This window comes from Desmodus rotundus, chromosome 2 (genome assembly GCF_022682495.2).
Source record: "Desmodus rotundus isolate HL8 chromosome 2, HLdesRot8A.1, whole genome shotgun sequence".
Taxonomy (NCBI): Eukaryota; Metazoa; Chordata; class Mammalia; order Chiroptera; family Phyllostomidae; genus Desmodus; species Desmodus rotundus.
The window spans coordinates 126,417,318-126,440,033 of NC_071388.1; the positions used below are offsets into that span (position 1 = coordinate 126,417,318).

General features: G+C 35.7%; 1 protein-coding gene across 3 annotated transcripts in view; it reads left to right on the forward strand.

The window, feature by feature from the left end:
• RAB3GAP1 (RAB3 GTPase activating protein catalytic subunit 1) overlaps positions 1-22,716 on the forward strand; it is a 109,459-nt gene that overhangs the window by 35,226 nt on the left and 51,517 nt on the right. For all 3 annotated transcript variants that reach the window (XR_008426163.1, XM_024569776.3, XM_024569777.3), the window contains exons 6-8: positions 12,587-12,706; positions 13,574-13,739; positions 20,508-20,607. Coding sequence is in view for 2 of the 3 variants with exons in the window: in XM_024569776.3 (XP_024425544.2) it covers positions 12,587-12,706; positions 13,574-13,739; positions 20,508-20,607 (386 nt within the window). In the remaining variant the exon portion in view is untranslated. The remainder of the gene's footprint in view (positions 1-12,586; positions 12,707-13,573; positions 13,740-20,507; positions 20,608-22,716) is intronic.

The following is a 22,716-nucleotide window of genomic DNA, read 5'->3' on the forward strand; positions in this document are numbered from 1 at the left end:
TGTGTCGTAGTATCTCATTCTGGATTTAATTTGAACTTTGAACATCTTTCATGCATTTATTTGCTGTCTTAGATACTCTGGTGAAGTGTCCAAATCTTTTGTTCACTTTTTAATTTGGTTTTTTATTTTCTTACTGTTGAGCTTTGAGAGTTCTTTGCATATAGCAGTTATCTTGTCATTCTCTTCATGTTGTCTTTCCAGAATAAAAGTGTTTAAATATGATGAAGTTCAGTTTAATCAGGGTTTTTTACATTATGGATAGTGATTCTGGTGCCATGTCTGAGAACTCTTTGCACAAGGTCACAGTGTTCTATTAAAAAAACCCAAAAAACTTCTTTTTTTTCGTTTATTTTAGATTTACAGAAAAATTGCAAAAATAGTACAGACTGTTTTGGTGCACCCTTCACCCAGTTTTCTCAAATAGCTCATATTACCCTGATACATGTGCCAAAACTAAGAAGCCAGCATTGGTATATTATTATTAGCTAACCTTAACTAGTTTTCCCACTGATGTCCATTTTCTGTTTAGGATCCAAGTCAGGATACCCACATTGCATTTAGTTATCAGGTCTCCTTAATTTTTTTTTGTTGTTTTCTGGTTTGTGAAACGTATCAGTCTTTACTTATTTTTCATCAGTTTGACAGTTTTGAGGAGTCTGATTAGATATTTTGGAGAATCTCCTTCAGTTTGAGTTTGTCTCCTTGTCTCATGCTTATGCTTGAGTTCTGGACTTTTGGAAAGAATGCCATAGAGGTGAAGTGCCTTTTTCATCATGTTATCAGAAGGTCATGTTATCAACATGACTTACTCACCAGAGATAACGGCTTTGATAACATGAACAATTTGGTGTTTAATTCTAGAAGTTTTACATTTTGTAGTTAGATCTATTATCTATTTCAAGTTAATTATTGTATAAGGTTTGAGGTTTAGGTTAAGGGTTTTTGAGGAGGGGGTTGCATGTGAATGTTCTGTTGTTCTACTACTATTTGTTGAAAAAAGTTCCCCTTCTCCATTGACTGACTTTTGTATCTTTGTCAAAAATCACTTGGCCATAGTTGTGTGTGTTTAGATCTGGGTGCTCTTAGGTTCTGTAGCTGTATAGTAAGTATTTAATTAGGTACTATGATTCCTGCAACTTTATTCTTTCTTTTCAATATTGTTTTAGCTATTCTAGCCCCCTTGCTTTTCCATTTCCATTTTAGAATTGGTTTGTTTATATCTACAAAAAGTCCTGATGGAATTTTGATTGGAATTCTTTTAAATCTCTAGATCACTTTGGGAAGAATTGGTATTTTTACTATGCTGAGTCTTCCATTTTGTAGACATGGTTATGGTTGATCTCTCCCCATTTTTATATTTGCTTTGATTTTTTTTCATCACTTACAGTTTTCAGCATACAGATCCTGTATGTTTTGTTGGATTTATACTTAATTATTGCTTTTTTTCTTTTTTAAGGAGCTGTTGTAATGGTATTTTTTTTAATTTAATTTCCAGCTGTTTGTTGCTAGTAAGTAGAAATAGGACTGATTTTTGTGTGTTGACCTTGTATCCTGACATTACTAGGTTCAGTTATTTTAGGAGTATTGTAGTGTCTTTAGGGTTTTCCATATAAACAATCATGTTGTCTTTGAATAGAGTTAATTTTATTTCTTTCTTGACAATCTCTATGGTTTTTTGTTTTTTTGAGTTTTTGAGGTTTTTTTGTCATGCCTTTTGAAACTGGCTCAGGCTTTCAGTAAAATATTGAATAGGAGTGGTGAGAATGAATGTCTTGGCCTTGTTCTGATATCGTAGGGAAAGCATTTTGTCTCTTACCATTAAAAATGATGTTAGCTGTAGGTTTTTTGTAGATGCTCTTCCTCATGTTGAGAAAGTTGCCTTCTATTCCTAATTTGCTGAGAGTTTTTATAATGAATGAATGATGAGTTTTGTCACATGCTGCTTCTACTTAAATTGATATGATCATTTATTTCTTCTTTAGATTTTTACTATGGTGATTACATGATTGATTTTTGGATATCTAACTGGCTTTGCATTCCCAAGATAAACCCCACCTTTTGTGGTATAACTTGTATTTATACACATATATATTACTGGATTTAATGTGCTAATATATTTGTTGAGGACTGTGTTTGTGTTTATGGTGAATATTGGTATGTAGTTTTCTTAGACTTTGGTTTTGATATCAGAATTGTTAGCCTAATAATGTGAGTTGGGAAGTATTTTCTAATTTCCGGAAGCAAGTGTGTCAAATTGATGTTATCTTTAAATGTTTGATAGAATTTGTCATTGAAACCATCTGGCTCTGGAATTCTCATTCTGTTGAGGAGTCAGAAGTCTCAGTTCCACTTCCTTGTCTCATGCACACCCATAGCCCTGAGGGGCCATTCAAAATGTAACAACCGCTATACGGATTTGGTTTGATGGAAAGTCCATGCACAGACAATGCTTCAATCTAAAGCAGAAGGAAGCTGGCATGTTTAGGTTACTTTGTAGAGAGATTGGTGACATCATTGAAAACATACACAGTTTACTATTTTAGTGTCTACTAAGCAAGGGAATAATTGTGGATGATAGTATCTGAGTGATATTATGCCTCTGGAAGCATAGTTTCTAGACTTCATCTTATTTATATTTATTACTGGGGTACTCTTGGACATACTCTAGTCTGGATACATACCAAAGACCACCTCCCCTAAGGTGGGTATACGTTATTAATCTCAGAGTTACATAATTCACGTTATTGCTGCAAGGCTAAAGGGCACAGTATTCTCAGACATAAATAGGCTTTTCTGTCATTCTCAGTCTCTCTAGTCCAGCAACTTTCAACATGTTTCATCTCATGGTACACATGAACTATTATTAAAACTCTGGCACACCAAAGAATATATTTTTTGTTGGTCTGACAAAAAATGTACAATTTTTATTCATTCACACTGGATAGCTACTGTTGTGTTGGCTGTTGTCATTTTTTTATTTGACATTCTAAAGGAAAACAGGTCAGTGTTTGCAGCGCACTGATTGAAAATCACTGTGCTAGTCTGTCACAGCCTCAGTTTTGCAGACATCTCTGTGAGTCATACTAATAGGCTTTAGCATCCAAAAGTTCAGCTTATCATGCAATATCCCAATCCCCAGTTCTGAGCTGTTAGGGCCTATACCCCAAGTTGATAAACCTTGAGTTTTTTCAGAGTCACCTTGAGTGCTTGTTTCTGCCTTTCAGTTTCCTCTTTGTTTCTGTGCTCCCCACCTCCTTGCCCCCTAGTAATTTCCTTTTTATTCCTTCAAGTTTAGCTATATATTTTAGAAACATTGTCATATTTAATGAGGTATTTTGGTGTGTTGCAGGGAAGGAGGGGTAGGTCTATCACGTCAGTCTGCAATATTGCCCATATTTTTAAATTTAATCTTTCTTAATGATTAGAAGGCCAACAACCAAACTTTGAGAGTTGTTTGAAAATTAGCCTTATTAAAAGTATGTGTGTTTTCTTTTATTAGGCAGGCGTTATTTTTAAACATTTACTGTGAGTCAGATACTGGGATACCACAGATAAACAATGATCCCTGTTTCAGTAAACTTTGGAATTAGTAGGTGGACAGAAAAGGGAACAAATGGCAATGCTCTTGGTAGATGCTCTCAGACAGGGCAACCCGGGGCTTCGTGCAAGCTCATAGGAAGTGCCCCTTTTCAGATAGATTAAGTCAGGAAAAGGTTTCCAGAAGAGGTAATACTTCATAAGACAAGTGAGAATAAGGCAGGTGAAGTTAGTTAAAAAGATATTCAAGGCAAAAGAGGAGCATTAGTGGAGGTGATGATGCTTCAATTAAGAATTTGAAACCTCCAGGTAGTTGGGTGAGCCTGGGGTGTAGCAGTAAGAGGGTTGAGAATGGCAGAAGGTGAGGAGGGATGTGTGTGATCCAGGCCTGATGTGAACTGGGCATCGTAAGAAGATTTCATAATATTCTTATATTTCTACTTTTTATAAAATTTTAAAATTATAATTGTTAAAAATTAAAATTCTTATAATTTGAAAGATTATAAATAACTCGCCTTACTTCTTACAAGACCAGTGCTCTAACCCCTGAGCTATGGAGCCAACTTCGCCTTACTTCTTGGCAACTGGAGAATAACACACAGAAATTTTAACCCATAAATATTTCCTTTTTAAAATTAAACTAAGCTTGATACCGAAGCAGTGACATTGAAGATTTGAAAACTAATATGTAAAATATTCATTCATACCATTCATGTACAATTAGTGTAGATTGACCTGTCAGAATGAAATAAAATTCATATACGATTAACTTAATATTTTCAGACCAAACTCTATAAAATAGAAATTTGACATTTATGTCATATGTTTAATTTTAATAGTTCTAGTTTATTGATCTACATCTATTTTGATATCTTGTCATTTCAGTTTCTATATCAAGCACCTGTCAGATTAGTTCCTAAGCCTGTTTAACTATTTTAAGTGTGTTTTCTAAAACTGGTCATTAAAAGATATGTGGACATGATCAGTTTTTATGTCTAGGCAAGATAATTGATCTTAATGATGTGATTTGTTGGATGGTTCTCTCCACCTCCGTATATAACCTGTCCTTTAAGTATTTTCTAATGGCTGATTTATTCCCTTGGTTAATTGTTATTGCTTATACTAAAATAAATGGCACTATAGATGGCATAGATGCTAGCCTTAGCAGACATTTATGCCCAAATGTAAATTCATGAGATCTTTACTCAGCAGAGGTTTTAATATGAAGGTAGGATTATGAGCCTGTCTACCTCCTAAAGATATTAAATCCTGAAACTTGTGGATATAAGTTACATGGCAAGAAGGAATCATGGGAACAGATGGAATTAGGGTTGCTAATTGACAGACCTTAAGATAGATTCTGGATTATCTGGGTGGGCCCATTGTAATCATAAGAGTTCCTAAAGTAGAAGAGAGAGGCAGAAGAGAGTCGATGTCAGAGTGGTGTGATAATGAGAAGTTAGCCTCCTGTTGCTGGATTTGAAGATGGAAGAAGGCCGTGAGCCAAGGAATGAAGGTAGCCTCTAGAAACTGGGAAAGCAAGGAGTAGATTCTCCTTCAGAGCCTCCAAAAGGAATACAACCTTGCTGACAACTTGATTTTAGTCTGGTGAGATTTGTGTCACACTTTACCCTATAGAACTGTATGATAATAAATTTGGGTTGTTTTAAGCCTCTAGGTTCATGGTGTTTTGTTATAGCAGCAATATGAAAGTAATACAAAAAGTGAGCATAATGCTATATACCTGGTGAGGCTCTATTGACATTGGAAAAATATATTTAAAGTGCAGCTGGGTTTAACTGAGGATAAACTTTTGTCTGTATAATTTTGCCTTTGTTTAGTCTAGTCTTTAGACCTTCAGCTTCAATCATTTTATTGGTCACAAGGGGATAACAGCAACAACATAAGAAAAGTCCACAAATTGTGTTACAAACTGTGTAGTTGAATAATTATGATGGCTCTTTTTAAAATTAATTTTTGTGATTTTAATGGTTTTGTTTGTTTGCTGGTCATAGAGATAGATACATGTGAAAGGACCTAAAGGTTTTGAGAGAATGGTATTTTGAATAGCCCTAAGGACCTGTAAAATGTTCTTGTTCTTTGAAAAGCAAATGTTCAGAGGACTTCTGATAATGGTGACATGAAGCCTTGGCAATTACCCTCTGGGGGAGAAATGTATAAAACTGGAAAAAGTTGTCTAAACAACCGCTTTTAGGGTACTTCAAACTGCCTAAATGCCAAAAACAGATTGAGAAGCATTTTTTTTTTTTCTTGAAAAACTGCTTGAGTTTCTGGTGAGAATAGAGGGGGGCCTCTGGTCCTTCTGCCTGTGGCTGTTCTGTTACTCTGCCTCTTCTTCCCAATCTATGCTGGTAAAAACTAGTTTTTCAGTCCAGGCTAGCCATGAAACCACCAGCTAGTTGTCAGAGAGGTAGATTTGATTTGGGGTGGAAGGCAAAAGCTATGGTTTTGCCATTTCTGCGGGCTTGATTGAGAAGGGATGGAGAAAACCTGTACCTTTGCTAGGCCAAGGTTGCAGTCCAAGTTAAAGGCAAGTGGTGGATTAGTCAGAAATTTAACAAGAAGATCCTGTATGGTAACCATAGAAGAGCTGGGGGCACTCTGTATGCATTCCTGTGTGATACAGAAACTTACATGTGTAGACAGGAGACATGAGAGCCCAGACTTTAAAAGTAGTTGTGACTTTGAATAAATTATCCAACCCCCAAACAGATCAGTCATCAGGAAGTTAAAAGCCTTATGGGTTCAGGTGTTTGAACATTTCTGTGACCAAATTATTGGCTTATCACTAAGACTAGGAGTAGTCAGGCTAAAAAATAAGAATAAAATGACTGACTAGAGACATTAGTAGCTGAATACCTTGGGAGAAATAGATTGTGCAGGTTAAGTCCAGGCAAGTTAATAAAAACAAAAAAGAAATAACCCTTAAAAAAGTTAAGTAGGATCTGGTTTCACTACAATATATTGCCTAGATGTAATTTTCAACCACAAATGACTAGGCATGCAGTGTTACACAGGAAAGTGTGACCTATATGCAAGTGGAAAAAAACAGTAGAAATGGACTTTTAGTGGGCGTAGATGTTGCATTTCCTGTAGCTTCAAAGCAGTTGTTCAAAGAATTAAAGAAAGGAGCTTATACCCTTTGCAACAGCATGGATGAAACTGGAGAGCATTATGCTAAGTGAAATAAGCCAGGAGGTGAGGGACAAATACCATATGATCTCACCTTTAACTGGAACATAATCAATAGAAGAAAAAAGCAAACAAAATATAACCAGAGACATTGAAGTTAAGAACAATCTAACAATAGCCAGGGCGGGGGGGGGGGGGGGGGTGGCGGGGACAGTGGGAAGAGGGGATTACAGCAACTACTATAAAGGACACATGGACAAAACCAAGGAGGAGGGTGGAGGTGGGGGAGGGAGGTGGGTTCACCTGGGGTGGGGTGGAGGGATGGGGAGAAAAGGCATACAACTGTAATTGAATAACAATAAATAAAATAAATAAATAAATAAATAAAAATTTTAAAAAATAATAATAAAAAAATTAAAAAATAAAAACATAAAAAAAAGAAAGTGTATTTAAAGAATTAAAAATATATTAACAGTGAGTCAAATAGGAAATCTCAATAAATAGAAACTATAATAAAGAACCAAGTGAAAATCCTAAAGTTGAACAGTGTGATAGAGGCTTGGAGCTGATAATTTTTTTGCCTTATTTTTTCATTTATTTAGATTTTTTTGACTTGTAAGCTAAGTTCCAGTCCCTCTGTAAAATGTCACTTAATAAAATTGTCCATACAATTTTAAAAATAAGCATAACTGAAATAAACTCACCAAATGAGATTATAAGCAGATCTGAGATGACAGAATGGAATTGGAAGATTAATAGAAATAATCTGATCCAAAGAACAGAAAGATTAGAGAAAAATGAACAGAACTTCGGAGGTATGTGGATTTTGTCAGGTATTTGAAAACATATATTTAATGGAAGCCCCAAGTGAAGAGAAACAAAAAGCTAGAAAAACGTATTTAAAGAAATAAAGGCTGAATACTTACCAGATTTGATGAAAAAATGTTTACTTAGGCACAGAGAAATTTCAGTGAACCCCAAGTAGGATAAGCACAAAGAGAACCACACTTACACACATTGTAGTCAACTTGCTGAAACCCCAGAAACAGAGAATTTTGAAGACGAGCAAAGTCACTCATCATGACTGCTCAAAAACAGTGGAGGCCAGAGGGCAGTGCAGTGATGTACTCGTCCTCAGAGTGCTAAAGAAAAAAACTGTCAACCAAGAATTCTATATCCAGCACAAGTATCTTTCCAAACTAAAAGTGAAATAATATTGTCACATAGACAAAGACTGAGAGAATTTATTGCAGGCATACCTGCCTTATAGGCAGTATCAAAGAGAAACATATGGTAATTGGATCCACAGGAAGGGATGAAGATTATTGGAAATACTGTAGTAAACACAGAAGATAATTCTTTTAATTAAAAAAATAAGATTGCTTAAACAATAATTTTAGCTCTCTATTGTTGGGTTTATAACATAGGTAATGTGTAATATGTGTGACAATATTGCACAAAGGGAGAGGGGAGGAAATAGTTATTATCCTATATGAAATTTGCTCGATTTTACTAGAATTAAGCTTAGTAGCTTATGAGTAGAAGGTATAGAGAGCAATTCCAAGGATAGCTGAGGGCTTAAAATTGAAAAAAGCAATTATTTATTTAACATTTCCATTTTATCAGGTATTTTTTTTAGATACTAGGTATTTAAATATGTCCATGAAGTGGGGGTTTTGGGGTTTTTTTCCATTTTTTATAGCCACCATTTTTGGTGATCCAGTATTTTCATGCATATATTTTTTATATTAAAAAGGCTCAATATATTTTTTCTAAAGTAATACATACAAAAGTCATAAAATGGCAGCATTCAAAGTACGGTTTTATGCTTTTCCTATGCAAGATTATTGACAGATATATCAAATATTGGTTAATTATTTGCTGTTGCTTTCCGTTTTATAGGGGCTTGAAAGAAAAATGCATCTTAAAACAAAATAAACAAAAATGAATGATTGTCCTACTTTTCTCATTTGGAGAATGTGATGCTAAGGCACATTTATATTTAAATTTCACATGTGTGATCTGTTAATAAAAACAATTCTGTTATTAAAATTGCCATAGTGGGATTTTTATTTGAATTGATACATCTGACCTTCTAATAAATGGCTAGATTAGAAATTGTAGGAAATATAATGTAAAGATTTATTAATGAAACTCATTATCTTAACATCAGCTTCCCTTCAGTTTTCCCATTGTCTCCTCTCCATCCCTTCCATTTTCTATCCATGCACAAAGAAAGGGGGCTCTAACATCTCATACTTCTTAATTTTGTACAGGCCGTGAAAATTTGGGTTATGTCTACCCAGATCTTTTTTTTTATGAGTATACGAGTTACATGTGGATATATTTTTGTGGTGTTGATTTGCGGTTTTTTCATAAATGGGATTTCGTTGTACAAGTTGTCCTGATAAACATATATATTTTTCTCAGCATTTTGTGACATCATTTATGTCAGTAAATTCAGATATGCTTTTTTTTTAATGCCATAGTATGGGAATGTACTGTTATTATTTACCCATGTCTCTGTTGAAAGATATTTATATTGTGTCTAGTTTTTCACTGTTAAACTGTTGTACTGAACATCATTGTACATATATCTTTGTGCATTTGTCTGAATGTTTTTGTAGCATAGATACAATTAGTTCAAAGTTTGAATTTTAAATATTAATATATTCTGCCTTTGAAAATGTTTTGAAAGTTTATACCTCTTGCCAACACTGGATCTTATCAATATTTTATAATTTTTGCCAATTTAATAGCTTAACAGTGATATCTTGTTTTAATATTTATTTTCCTAATCACTAGTGAGGTTGAACTTCTTTTAATAGAATTATTAGCCGTTATATTTCTTATTCCTTAATATGTATTAGTTTTGCTCCTTTATTATGTTTAATTTTTTTAACTGTTGTAAAACACATAAAATTTACCATTTTAACCATTTATAAGTGTACAATTTAGTGGCATTAAATGCATTCACCATTTTGTGCACCCATCACTATTCTCCCTCTTCAGAACTTTATCATTATCCCATGTTGAAACTTTGTACCCCGTAAACAGTAATTCCTCATTCTCTCCTCTCCTGGGCCCTAACCACCTTTCTGCTTTCTCTGCGAGTTTGACTACTCTGCGAACCTCATATAAGTGGACTCACAGTATTTATTCTTTTGTGACTGGCTTATTTTGCTTAGCATAATATCTTCAAGGTTCATCTATGTTATTGCATGTATCATAATCTTTTCTTAGGGCTGAATAATACTTCATTGCATGTATATAACCATATTTTCTTTATCCATTTATCTATTAATAGACATTTAGGTTTTTTCTGTCTTTTGGCTCTTTTGGATAATGTTGCTATGAATAGGTATTCAGATATGTCTTTGAGTCCCTTCTTTTAATTGCTTTGGGTACATACCCAAATGTGGAATTGTTAGTCATTCACCACTTAAATTTTTTAAGAACCACTGTGCCATTTTCTGTAGCAGCTGTACTATTTTACATTTCCACCAATTGTACTCAAGGGTTCTGATTTCTCTATGTCCTTGCTAACACTTGTTTTCTGTTTTGTTTTGCATTGTATAGTAGCCATCTAATGGGTGTGAGGTGGTATGTCATTATGATTTTGATTTACATTTCCCTAATAATTAGTGATGCTTACATTTTTTCATGTGCTTATTTGCAACTTGTATATCATTGGAGTGATGTCTGTTCAAGTCTTTTGCCCACTTTTTATCTGGTTGCTTGTTTTTTGTTGTTTATTTTTGCTCACTTTTAAAATCCCCACCTAATGTTTGTTTATTTGATGAAGGCATGTTCTCAAGCATCAGGTAGGTCTAGTATGGAAAGTAAATCAATGTCTTACATTGATCCTTCAAAGATAATAATAATAGGAAAAGTACATTAGAATTCAGAGAAGGGAACATTTAACAGGAGTGATGATGATATTTGAGGGCAGTCCTCAAAAAGAGATCCATCAGGATTTGGATATTCAGTGATGGCATTAAAGCAAGCGTTGGGGGGCGGGGAGCTGCATTTCAGGTAGATGAAACAAAGCCAGATGATAGAATTTTATTGTAGATCAATAGAAAGCAGTTCAGTTTGGCTTATTTGTTGTTAATGGCAGTATACACTGGCACAATCTGTGTATGTGTGGAGAGGAAGGAGATAGTTTGGCATCAGCTATCAATAAAGATTCAGATGTTCATTTTATCCAGCAACTTCTAGGAATTTATCCCACATATAGAAACAGACAATCACAAGTATCGTTGCAACAGCATAAAACTGGAAGCAAAGTACTGATGAGTAGGGGATAAAGTACACGAATATATAGTGTAATTTATTTGAGAATAGGGTTGGTACATAGATAGGATATTTCTGGAAGAATAACCAAGAAATTGTTGACAGTGGTTTCACTCTAGTGCTAGGGTGGCATGGGGAAATGTTTTCTTGTTTTCTTTCTTTCAAGGACATTTAAAGAAGAAAAAGAAAACTTTTTAAAGACCTTTAGAAGCTTAAAATTCACAGCTCTGGGCTCCTTCCAATATTTGATGCTACTTCTTTTGGCAGTGAAAATGGCACTGGGTGTTAGACCAGTGGAGTCAGAGTGGACCTTGGTTTAGCAACCTTGGTACTTGAGTTCTGGCTAAAGAAAGAATTAAGAGCCAAGGTTCAAACTGTAAGAGGTTTATTTAGAAAGTCATAGAAGTAGACGAGGTGAGCAGTGGAATAGAAGAAATGGGCTTAGGAAACAAGTTACAAAGGCAAAAGAAGGACTGTTGGAGCTTAGGAGAAAGAAAAGTAAAGGTAACTCACCTGGGTGAGAAGAAGGGGAGGGAGAGGTGATGGGTCCTCTGTCCTAAGGGCTTTGAAGGGGTGGGACTTCAGGGGTGCCCCAGGGAAGATCTCAATAGAATATTCATCAGCTTTACAGGTGTGTCCTTTCAGGGTTATGGTCTCTACTGACTGGTCGGCACCAGGGCACGGTGTCTTGATGTCCACTTTTCTGGAAACACAACTGAGGCCTAGATGTTATCCTTAGGGGTTAATGCTTAAGGGCGTGGTTGTGCAAGGGCCCCCACATGAGAATCACATGAGGTCACTCTTTGGCCCCTTGTTCCTCCTCTAAGGGAGTCTATTGCAAGACTAGTGATGTGCCTGGGGAGAAGGTCAGGGAGGGTCCAAACCACATGATCAACGATGTGAAAGGCCAGGGTGTCCACACTGCAGGAGCAGCTGTATGCTAGGGGAGGAAAGGTTACCCTGGGGTCGAGGTCCTTATTTTTGCCCATTGCTGGGTATCTGGGGCTTCCAGCCTTGGTGACCTGTATCTCTGTACGTAGCCTGTAGTTCTTTTTCTGTTCCTGTCTAACTGCCTACCACACGTCTACATAACAAATTTCGATGTATAGGAAGGTGGAGGTGAATTGAGAAGGTGAAATAAATCTTTGTCATCTATACAAACAGCACCAAGTACATCATGGCTGATAATTATTTTCCTGCCAGTTAGGGAATCTTTCAAACTTCCACATTATAGTGGACTTAATGTTACCAGTTAATGAAAGTGAAATTTCAGCGCTGGCTTTCATCTTTTATCTTTAAAATTAAACTTTTAAAGCAAAACTGTTATTTAATGTTCTTAACTTTGTGATTTCAGCAAATTGCTTCTAATTTGTCAATAATGGAGGGGAGATAGTAGTTGAATGATGGAAGTGTTTCACTAAATAAAGGATATTCAGATTGTAGGTTCAGTTGCCATTTAAAAAACAAGAAAAGAAACACCAGTACTTCAAACCCGATTTGTTAAATTTCCTTCGGGGAAATGTTTTCATGTTTTTCAAATGATGGATTTTCATATTCTGAAGTTCCCCTCTGATTAATGGCAGTGATTGTTCTTTTAAAGGTATGGACTGCGAGAATTCGTGGTGATCGCCCCTGCTGCAAACAGCGATGCTGTTCTCAGTGAATCTAAGTGCAACCTTCTTCTGAGTTCTGTGTCTATTGCTTTGGGAAACACTGGCTGGTAGGAAGACATTTCAAAAAACTTAGACAATAAGTTAATTATTTTTAATTATATTTTATTAAGGAAAATGGTTATCAAATGTTAGCTTTTTTATTATATTTGGGATTACTACTTGTACATTATTATACTATTGGAATATGGCATATAAGATTAACTCAACAAATCCTTTAGGGAGCAGCATTTATAGAGGGAAACTTACTGAAATATCAATGTATATTTGAAATGAAGAGTACTATTTTGGTTTGTTACAAAATCTAATTTTAAAACTTGACAACAGCATTGCCTTGTTCGACCTCACCTGGGACCCCATTAATCAGGTGATTCAAAGTTTCGATACTCTCTACACATCTGCAAATGCCTGAAAGTGCTGCAAATACTGGATTTGGGGGTCACAAATAAATTTTGGTGGGTAGGCTAATTTGCACAAAATGGAAATCTGTGAATAATGAGGATCAACTGTATCTTCAAAGGATAAAATAAAAAAATATTTCCCCATGAATGTTAGTTTAATTTGTATTATTTAATATCTGTGAATCAAGTTTATGTATCATGACTTTGGAAAGGCTAATATAACATCGTTTTTTATTGAAGAAAATTTTATTCTGCTTTTTTTTTTTTTTAACTTTCACCCATTTAAAAACATTTTTCTGACATAAGGTGCCACTAGACAGTTTCTTCAGTTTACTAGTATAAGGAGAAAAGAGATTAAGAGTGTCATTTTTATAAATATGTCTATGAAGTGTTCCATGTTTAGTGCTTTTAAATATTTGAGATTAGTATAATGTAACAGTGGAAAATTTTGAGATTTATGAGATTTTCAGTGTTTAATGAACTTGTAATCTATTCCTATTTAATTATGTCCTTCAGCCAGGTGCCACTCTTTGTGCAAATTCATCACAAATGGCGAAGAATGTATGTGGGAGAGTGTCAGGGTCCTGGTGTCCGAACTGATTTTGAAATGGTTCATCTTCGGAAAGTGCCAAATCAGTACACTCATTTATCAGGTCTGCTGGATATCTTCAAATCAAAGATTGTAAGTTGGCATTCATATTGTCAGTCTTTTCTGGGATCCGTATAAAAGTAGCAGTTCAGTAATTTGAGTATGTAGAAATATTTCTCTATAATATTGATAATGTAATTAAGAAGAAAGATGTAATTGACCATATAAATTACTATCTGTGTAAAGAAACAAAGTAGCCAATTAGATTTTTAGTGTACTAAAGAATAATTAAGGTGGTTTTGTTTGTTTAGTTTGTTAACATTTATCTCCTGTGCTATCTCTACTTCTCTAATAGTAATACAGCAGGTCCCCAAGTAATGTTTCATTTAACATTGTATTGTTGTTTCTTTATAATGTTGATGAGGCAAAAAAAATCAATTCCCACTTGGCGCCACTGTCTGTAGAGTTTTTACCTTCTCCCCATATCTGTATGGGTTTTCTTCAGGACTCTGGTTTCCCCCCACATCCCAGAGATGTGTATGTGAGATGAACTGGCGTGTCTACGTTGTCCCAGTGTGAGTGAGCGTGGGTGTGCCTGTAAGTGGCCCTGTGATGGAAGGATGTCTTGTTCATGGTTGATTCTCACCTTATGCCTTGAACTGCTGGGATAGTCTGGCCACCTGAGAGTAGGATAAACAAGTTGGAAATAATTTTCTTATTTGTTTTTATTCATCTTTCTTAAATGTGTGTATAGCTCACATTTATTTCAATGCTTAACATTGGAAGTGTTGTAGGTCTGTCTTTAGAAATTTGGTGATGTTTTTGTGACCAGAAATATGCTATAGAAACTTAACTCTTGTTGATATCAGTGTTAGCCTATGGTAAAATTGGTTTTGTTACATGTTTTCATTTAAAGTTGCAGTTTCCAAGAACCTATTGACAACATTAAGTGTGGACTTCCTGTATTGCCAACCTCCCCAGATAAGTGGGCGTTAGATAGTTGCTTGTTTGGGGCTTTGACTGTGAGCTTTTGACATCTGAATTCTGTGGGTTCTGAATTGCCTTTCTGTTTCTTCTTTTATTTTTTGAGAGAGAGAGAGGGCAAGAGAAAGAAACATTGATTTGTCATTCCCTGACCAGGGATCAAATCTATAACCTTGGTATATCAGGACAACGCTCTAACCAACTGACATACCCAGCCAGGGCTGAATTGCCTTTCTTTTTTTCAAATCTTCATTTGATTTGATTTTTAAGATAAATCTGTCCTATGTTCTATGACTGAGAGCAGCAAGGCTAAATGGAATGTGTTCGATATATCCTTGGTGTTCTATAAAACCACTATCACAAGAGATATGGAGGACTTATCTGTGCTACTCTGGGAGAAAAAAACATTAGGGTTTAAATTGAGGACCTGTTTAAAAAGAGCAAAGCCAGATAAACAAGTGGTGGAGTGGATCCTCTACTTGAAGAAACATTCCCCTTATGAAAGTTAGTTGACACACATCACACCGAAGTGATTAAATTCGATTAACAAACTGATATCAGCTATCTCCTGGTATAGATACATTAAATATGTCATCACCTGTGTTGCAGTCCTGCCAGGAATGTTTAACATAAATCAAAACAAGGGAACACCTGCATATTTCCAAAATGAGCCGTATTTTGGAAAGTAACTGGCCTAGACTCTTCAGAAATCTCAGTATCATTATAGGCAAAACAAAGATTGGGAGCTGTTTAGATTAAAGGAGACTGAAGTGGCATAATAGCTAAATAAAATATATGATCCTTGTGGATCCTTTTTTAATGATTGTGTAGGGTAATGTCTTTGTTTGTAGGAATTACATGCTGGAGTACTTAGGGGTGAGTTGTCATTATTCCTACAACTTACTTTCAAAAGGGTCACCCCCCAAAATTTACTTATATATATGATGTGTGTGTGTATATCAAAATGTTAATGATTAGTGAACATGATGAAAGGCATGAGTGTTCATTATACTGGTTTGCAGCCTTTCCGAAGGTTTGTAAATTTTAAAAAGGAGAAAATTATGAGAAAAGTGCTGAAAATTTTAAAATAGTTACTAAACTATTTGTTTAAAAAAGATATTTAGGATTAGAACTTAATTTTTTAAAAATGATTTCAGTGTTGAGACCCTAAATAGTGTAGTAGTAGGATTATAACCACCCCTTTGATATCTTTAAAACAAGTAGTGCATGTACTAGGTGAAGAAATTTAAGTAAAATAAAAGCTTCCTTTTACTCGTTAGTCCCTCTCCTCAAAGTAACTATTGTTAGCAGTTTCTTGTGACTATCTTCATTAAAAAGAAATCATAGAAGCATGTATTTTAGGACGTTCCATTCATATATGTAATTTTTTAAAAAACTTTCTGGGCTTTGAAACGCCTTAAGTAACTGTTTAATTCTACATGTGGTATTTTGAGAAATTTCTATAAAATACAAGAATGTGTTTATTTCTCCATTACTTTTCTTTTGCTCTCACCAGAAGTTTTCAATTACAGTTAATTTTTTTAATTTAAAATTTCTGGTTAGATAAAAATATTAACTTTATTCCTTCTTCCTACAAAAACCATCAGTGAACATTATTTCGTGGATCTTTTATGTCCATGTAGCTTGTTTCCTTGTTACTGAAACTAGAGACCACCTTGTTCGGTGGGGTCTGACTTAGATTATGACTGTATTCTAGTTGTACTTAAAAAAAAGTATTGCTAATCAATTTATCACATCATCTGTCAGAACTTTCACAAAACTCACTCATCTAGATGCGCAGTACTTCTCAAAATTGATTTGATAAGGGCTGAGCTTAAAATAATTGAGAGCTAGTGTGGGTACTTTAGAAGTTTTACATAGTTAAAGCCTACCCAGTATGTGACTCTCCTGAACAGTCTTCATAAAAACTACACTTTAGCATCTGCTTGGCCCTGGCTGGTGTGGCTCAGTGGATTGAGTGCTGGCCTGTTGACCAAAGGGTCACTGGTTGGATTCCCAGTCAGGACACATGCCTACGTTGCAGGCCAGGTTCCCCAGTTGGGGGCGTGTGAGAGGCCACCGCACATTGATGTTTCCCTCTCTTTCTCCCTCCTTTTCCCTCTCTAAAAAAAAAATATATATTTTAAAAAAACTCAAAAACATCTGCTTGACATTTCCCAGAGTTCTCACTTTCACTGGCAGTTTATTTCATTTTCTCATAGATCTGATTATTAGAAAAGACTTCCTTTTGGGTGGAAGCAGTTCTGCCCTCTGGGGTCACATAAAATTTATGTTTAAATCCTCTTCTGCCATAATCTTCTGAATATTTGAAAACTCTCGCATCCCAGTTTTTGCGTTTTCTGTTTAAACATTCTTCATTTTATTCAGATGTTCTTTATATTGCGTGGTTTTATATTTTGATTATTGATTTGGATATTTGTCTCTTTTAGAACTACATTTCTTCAAGTTTTGGAGAAAATTTTTTTGCAGGCTCATTGTGAATATTTAACATTTTAAATTTTCTCTTCCATTTCTTCTAGTGGCTTTAGTTTTGTGGTTGCTCCCTACTTGCAGAATATTTCAGAACCACTTCTTAAAATGGTGTTTGGAGCCTCTTGTCTGTTGTGGTATTTGGGGTATTGTACTTGTGTATCTAGTGTTGGTATTACTGGATTCCATATCATGAGAATGGGGTTTTTCCCCCTTTACACATAACTCTTCCCAGTTGTATAGCTTTCAACAAAGCCTCTGTACCAAGCAGGGGTGCCCTGCCCCAACGTCTTTCTTAAATAGAGCCTTGCAGTGTCCTCACTCTCTGGATGGGATACTTTTGGTCTGACACAGTGCAGTCTGCAGTCCTAGGCTGTCATCAGCTGCCTTGTTCTGCACCCGAAGCTCAGCAGGCATGTGCCTGGGGCCCCATTTATCAATTTGGGTTTTCTATGCCTTTTCTAGGGCCCACAAAGATATGTATGTCATGCTTGATCTTAGCCATTTCTTTTTGGTTTTCTCTTTCTATATTTATCTACTTGGCTGTCTGACTGGAGCAGAGGTTATGTGTCAAAACAACCTTGTTATAGTTTCTAGACCATTTGTGCCTTTTTATGTGTGAACTCTCATTTTGTATCTGGACCTGACTAAAAAGGTGATTATTCCTGACCAGCCGGAATCTTAACCTTGCTTGTCTACCATATAGCAGCCCAAAACTGAATTATCTTTTTTTGGCAACCACCCTATATTGTGTCTTTAGATTGAGTTTTTATTCAGTTAAAGCTGTTGTTGAGCTAAATGTCTCTTACTCCTGCTGACCAGCAGTGTCTACAACACTTGGAAACTCTTTAGATATGCAGAATACTATTGGACCTACACTTTCACAGACTCCCTAGTTGATTCCTATGCACTTGTAAGTCCTATTCCACGTTAATGTAGTATGAGTATTATTAAGGGAAGCTGAGATCATAGGATCTCAGAGGTCTTAGGACCTCCCTCCCACATTCCCCCCCTATAGTTCATGTCCATGGGTCATACATATAAGTTCTTTGGCTTCTACATTTCCTATACTATTCTTACCCTCCCCCTGTCTATTTTCTACCTACCATTTTTGCTACTTATTCTCTGTACTTTTCCCCACTCTCTCCCCCTCCCACTCCCCTGTTGATAACCCTCCATGTGGTCTCCATTTTTGTGGTTCTGTTCCTGTTCTAGTTGTTGGCTTAGTTTGCTTTTGTTTTTGTTTTAGGTGTGGTTGTTAATAACTGTGAGTTTGCTGTCATTTTTACTGTTCCTATTTTTTATCTTCTTTTTCTTAGATAAATCTCTTTAACATTTCATATAATAAGGGCTTGGTGATGATGAACTCCTTTAACTTGACCTTATCTGAGAAGCACTTTATCTTCCCTTCCATTCTAAATGATAGCTTTGCTGGATAGAGCAATCTTGGATGTAGGTCCTTGCCTTTCATGACATTGAATACTTCTTTCCAGCCCCTTCTTGCCTGTAAGGTCTCTTTGGAGAAATCAGCTGACAGTCTTACGGGAACTCCTTTGTAGATAACTGTGTTCCTTTCTCTTGCTGCTTCTAAGATTCTCTCCTTCTGTTTCATCTTGGGTAATATAATTATGATGTACCTTGGTGTGGTCCTCCTTGGGTCCAGCTTCTTTGGGACTCTCTGAGCTTCCTGGACTTCCTGGAAGTCTGTTTCCTTTGCCTGATTAGGGAAGTTCTCCTTCGTTATTTGTTCAAATAAGTTTTCAATTTTTTGTTCTTCCTCTTCTCCTCCTGGTACCCCTATAATTCGGATGTTGGAACATTTCAAGATGTCCTGGAGGTTCCTAAGCCTCTCCTCATTTTTCCGAATTCTTGTTTCTTCGTTCTTTTCTGGTTGGATATTTGTTTCTTCCTTCTGGTCCACACTGTTGATTTGAGTCCCAGTTTCCTTCGCATCACTATTGGTTCCCTGTACATTTTCCTTTGTTTCTCTTAGCATGCCTTCATTTTTTCATGTAATTTGCGACCAAATTCAACCAATTCTGTGAGCTTCCTGATTACCAGTGTTTTGAACTGTGCATCTGATAGGTTGGCTATCTCTTCATTGCTTAGGTGTATTTTTTCTGAAGCTTTGATGTGTTCTTTCATTTGGGCCTTTTTTTTTTTTTGTCTTGGTGCGCCTGTTATGTAAAGGGGCAGAGCCTTAGGTGTTCCCCTGGGTGGGGTAACACTGGTGGCTGTGCTGTGATGCTGTATGTGGGGGAGGGGCTGATAGGGAGCAATGACGCCCACTCCACACTCTGCCAGATTTCAGTCACTCCCTCCACTACCCACAATCAAATTGGGCCCCTGTGGTGCTGATTCCCGAGTGGATGGGCTTGTGCACACTCTAGTCCCCTGTGGGTCTCTCCAACGAACTCTCCTGTGAGGCTGGAAGTTTCTCCTACTGCCGCCTCAACCCCCACAAGTGTTTTCACTCAGAGGTTTGAGGCTTTATTTCCCCACGCTGGAGCCCTGGGTCTGCTTTGCTCCCCTATTGTTATCCCAGTTTATCTGCGCGCAAATGTGGGGCCGCAGGGTCTGCCAGCCACCACCTTGTGAGGTCTGCTACCTGCAGCCTGGCCTTCCCGTTCCACAATCCGCCACCTCGCTAGGTCTCCCAGTCGCTGCCTTGCTGCGAGTCTTCTCCTCTCCGGCTGCCCGTCTCCTTCCCTCCTACCGGTCTGGATGGATGTTTCTTCTTTATCTTCTTGGCTGTCAGACTTCCATACAGTTCGATTTTCTGTCATTTCTGGTTGTTTTTTGTTTTTAAATTGTTGTTGTCCTTCTTTTGGTTGTGGGAGGAGGCACAGTGTGTCTACCTACACCTCCATCTTGGCCGGAAGTTGGATGAAAATAATTTTAACGAATGTAAAGATAAATCTAAATTTTCTGTTAACTCATTCATTAATGTGAACTATTTTGCATGAGAGACCATTTGTCTTAGTCTAAAATTTTGGTTCGGTATTCAAGACTGAATAAATAAGATTTTGGTTCGGCATTCAAGACTGAAAATAAAAATAATTTTTTATTTTCACTTAAAAGAAAGAAAAGACATCAGTCATCTCCCCAAACCTACTCTTACACTTTATAATAGTTTTCCCTTATTTACAAAATTAATCACAGGTTTTTCACATTTAATGTGGCTGAGGAAAACAGTAAGAAATTATACTTGTATAGTTAAAATTGTAGATGTTTTGAAAGAGTATTTTGCCTAATAGAATTTAGTATCTTGTTTCCAGGTAGTATTGTAAACAGCTTTATTCTAATGTAATTTTGGTCTCTGCATTGTTCTTAAAAACACTTCTTTTTTTAAAGCCCCACCATATTGTCTTTGCGTTTATTTCCTAGGGATGTCCTTTAACTCCACTGCCTCCAGTTAGTATTACTATTCGGTTTACCTATGTACTGCAGGATTGGCAGCAGTATTTTTGGCCTCAGCAACCTCCAGGTAAGATCATTTAAAGCTATATTTAACTTACTATAAATAGAAAAGAAAATATATTCAGAAAGTAAAATTATTTAACAGTGTGTTTCAGGTATTTTAAATTTGAAGTGTTTATAATTCATTCTAAAATATTGTTGATTTCATTGCCTTTATCATTTTTTTCTCTTAAGAAAAGTTCTTGAGGTTGTTCTACAGACAGTATTACTCTGTATTTGACAATCTGTCTTTGAAAACTAATATTATTTATAAAGCATCCCCCTGCTGTGGAACATGATGTGCTGCAAATTAGTATGTAGTGAATGATTGAAATGTCTGTTGTTAGAATACTATAATAGGAGAAGCTGTCATAAGTTGAGGATAGACATGCAGAGAACTTTGTAGAGTTTGAAGAGTACTAACCAGAAAGAAAAAAAAAATGAAGGGAAGACCTGTGGAATATTTTACTTTAACTTGCATTTGGTAAAAATGTAAATAAAATCAGTTTACGTACCCTGGCCCATGTGGCTAAGTTGGTTGGAATGTTGTCCTATACACCAAAAGGCTGCAGGTTCAATTCCTGGTCAGTGCATTAAAAAAAAAAAGAAAAGAAAATCAGTGTATCAGATTGACCATTAAAATACTGATTCATTCAACAAACATTAATTATTGGCTTATAATAGGCCAGACTGTGCTAGGGACACAAATATGAACAAGATATCACATAAGTTCTAGAAAATCTCAGCCTGGTAGACATAGAGCCTAATTAAGAGAGGTTTAGGTTCCTTGGCATTTCTCTCACATATAAGTATAATTATAATCAAGTATATCTGATAAATTAAATACAAACTTACAAATTATTATAAGGATTTTACTAGCCTGAAAACATTTTTCAGTCTCCCTCAAAGAGAAATAAGTTAGTATAATTTTTATTCCAAGTAGTTGGTTATTTATTGGATTGAAAATAATACATGGTGGTCTTGGGATGATACTAAAGTTAATGTAGTACATCCTTAGCTTTTTGTGATTATATATACTACTACTGTTTTACTTTATGTACCACTGAATAATTTGAAACTCTACTGTACAATAAAATAACTGCATGTGAGCTACAGCAAAAGGAAATAAAAACTAAGCTACCACTTATATTAGACAAAAACCTCAAATGTTTGTTTTGGTAATTGTATTTATTTTATTGTTGACACTATTACAGGTATCCCACACTCCCTCCGCTTTGACTCCTTCCACCCACCCCCCTCTTCCAACCATCACCACATTGTTGTCTATGTCCACCAACTATGCATATGTGTTTTTTAACTAACATCTTCCAGTCCCCCCCATCCCTTTCCCCTTTTTCAAAGGCTACTCTATTATTAGCCAATTTTAAAGATTTCCAAAGATGGTACCCTAGTCTTTTGGTGATTTAAGAAGAATCCCAAGAGCCAGAATCTTAGCTTTATAATTCTGATTGCCAGTAAGGCCTTTGTTATTAACATTCTATTGCCAAATTTTTTTTTACTGGGGATAACAATATTAACCTTTTTCCTCAGTGGATTGAAGGTCATACACATTTTTAATATTTTCTCCTATGCACCAGAGACTGTGCTTGGCATTTTATAAATTATTTCATGTAATTCTCATTTACCTATGAGACAAGTATTATTTTACTTAGACAATATAAGTAACTGAAGCAAGGTCACATGGTCACCTAATGTTAGAGTTCTCATTCAAACACCAGACAAACTCTAAATCCCATGATCTTTCATTTCACAGTGTTACCTCTCTACTTTTACTTCAGTGAAACTTTTGTACAGTTATAGTCTAGTCATAATATCTAATTTACAAAGTGTGTCTTTCAATTTTTAAATTGACATCTTGTAAAAAAGCTAGTCATTGGTCTTTATTATTGTAAGCATTCTTTAGTTGGAAAAATGGAATGAATTGACTTGTGAAAATTTACTGAATCAAGTAATGACTAATTTTAATAATTAAGGGTGCAGATAACTGTCAAAGATGATTTTAGTAAATCCGAGGAGTTCATAACTCAATAATAGTCTTTAATTTTAGAAATTCCCAGTGTAGTATGAATAATTAAAAGCAACTGTGTGTATATTGCAGATAGAAGTAAATCCTTTC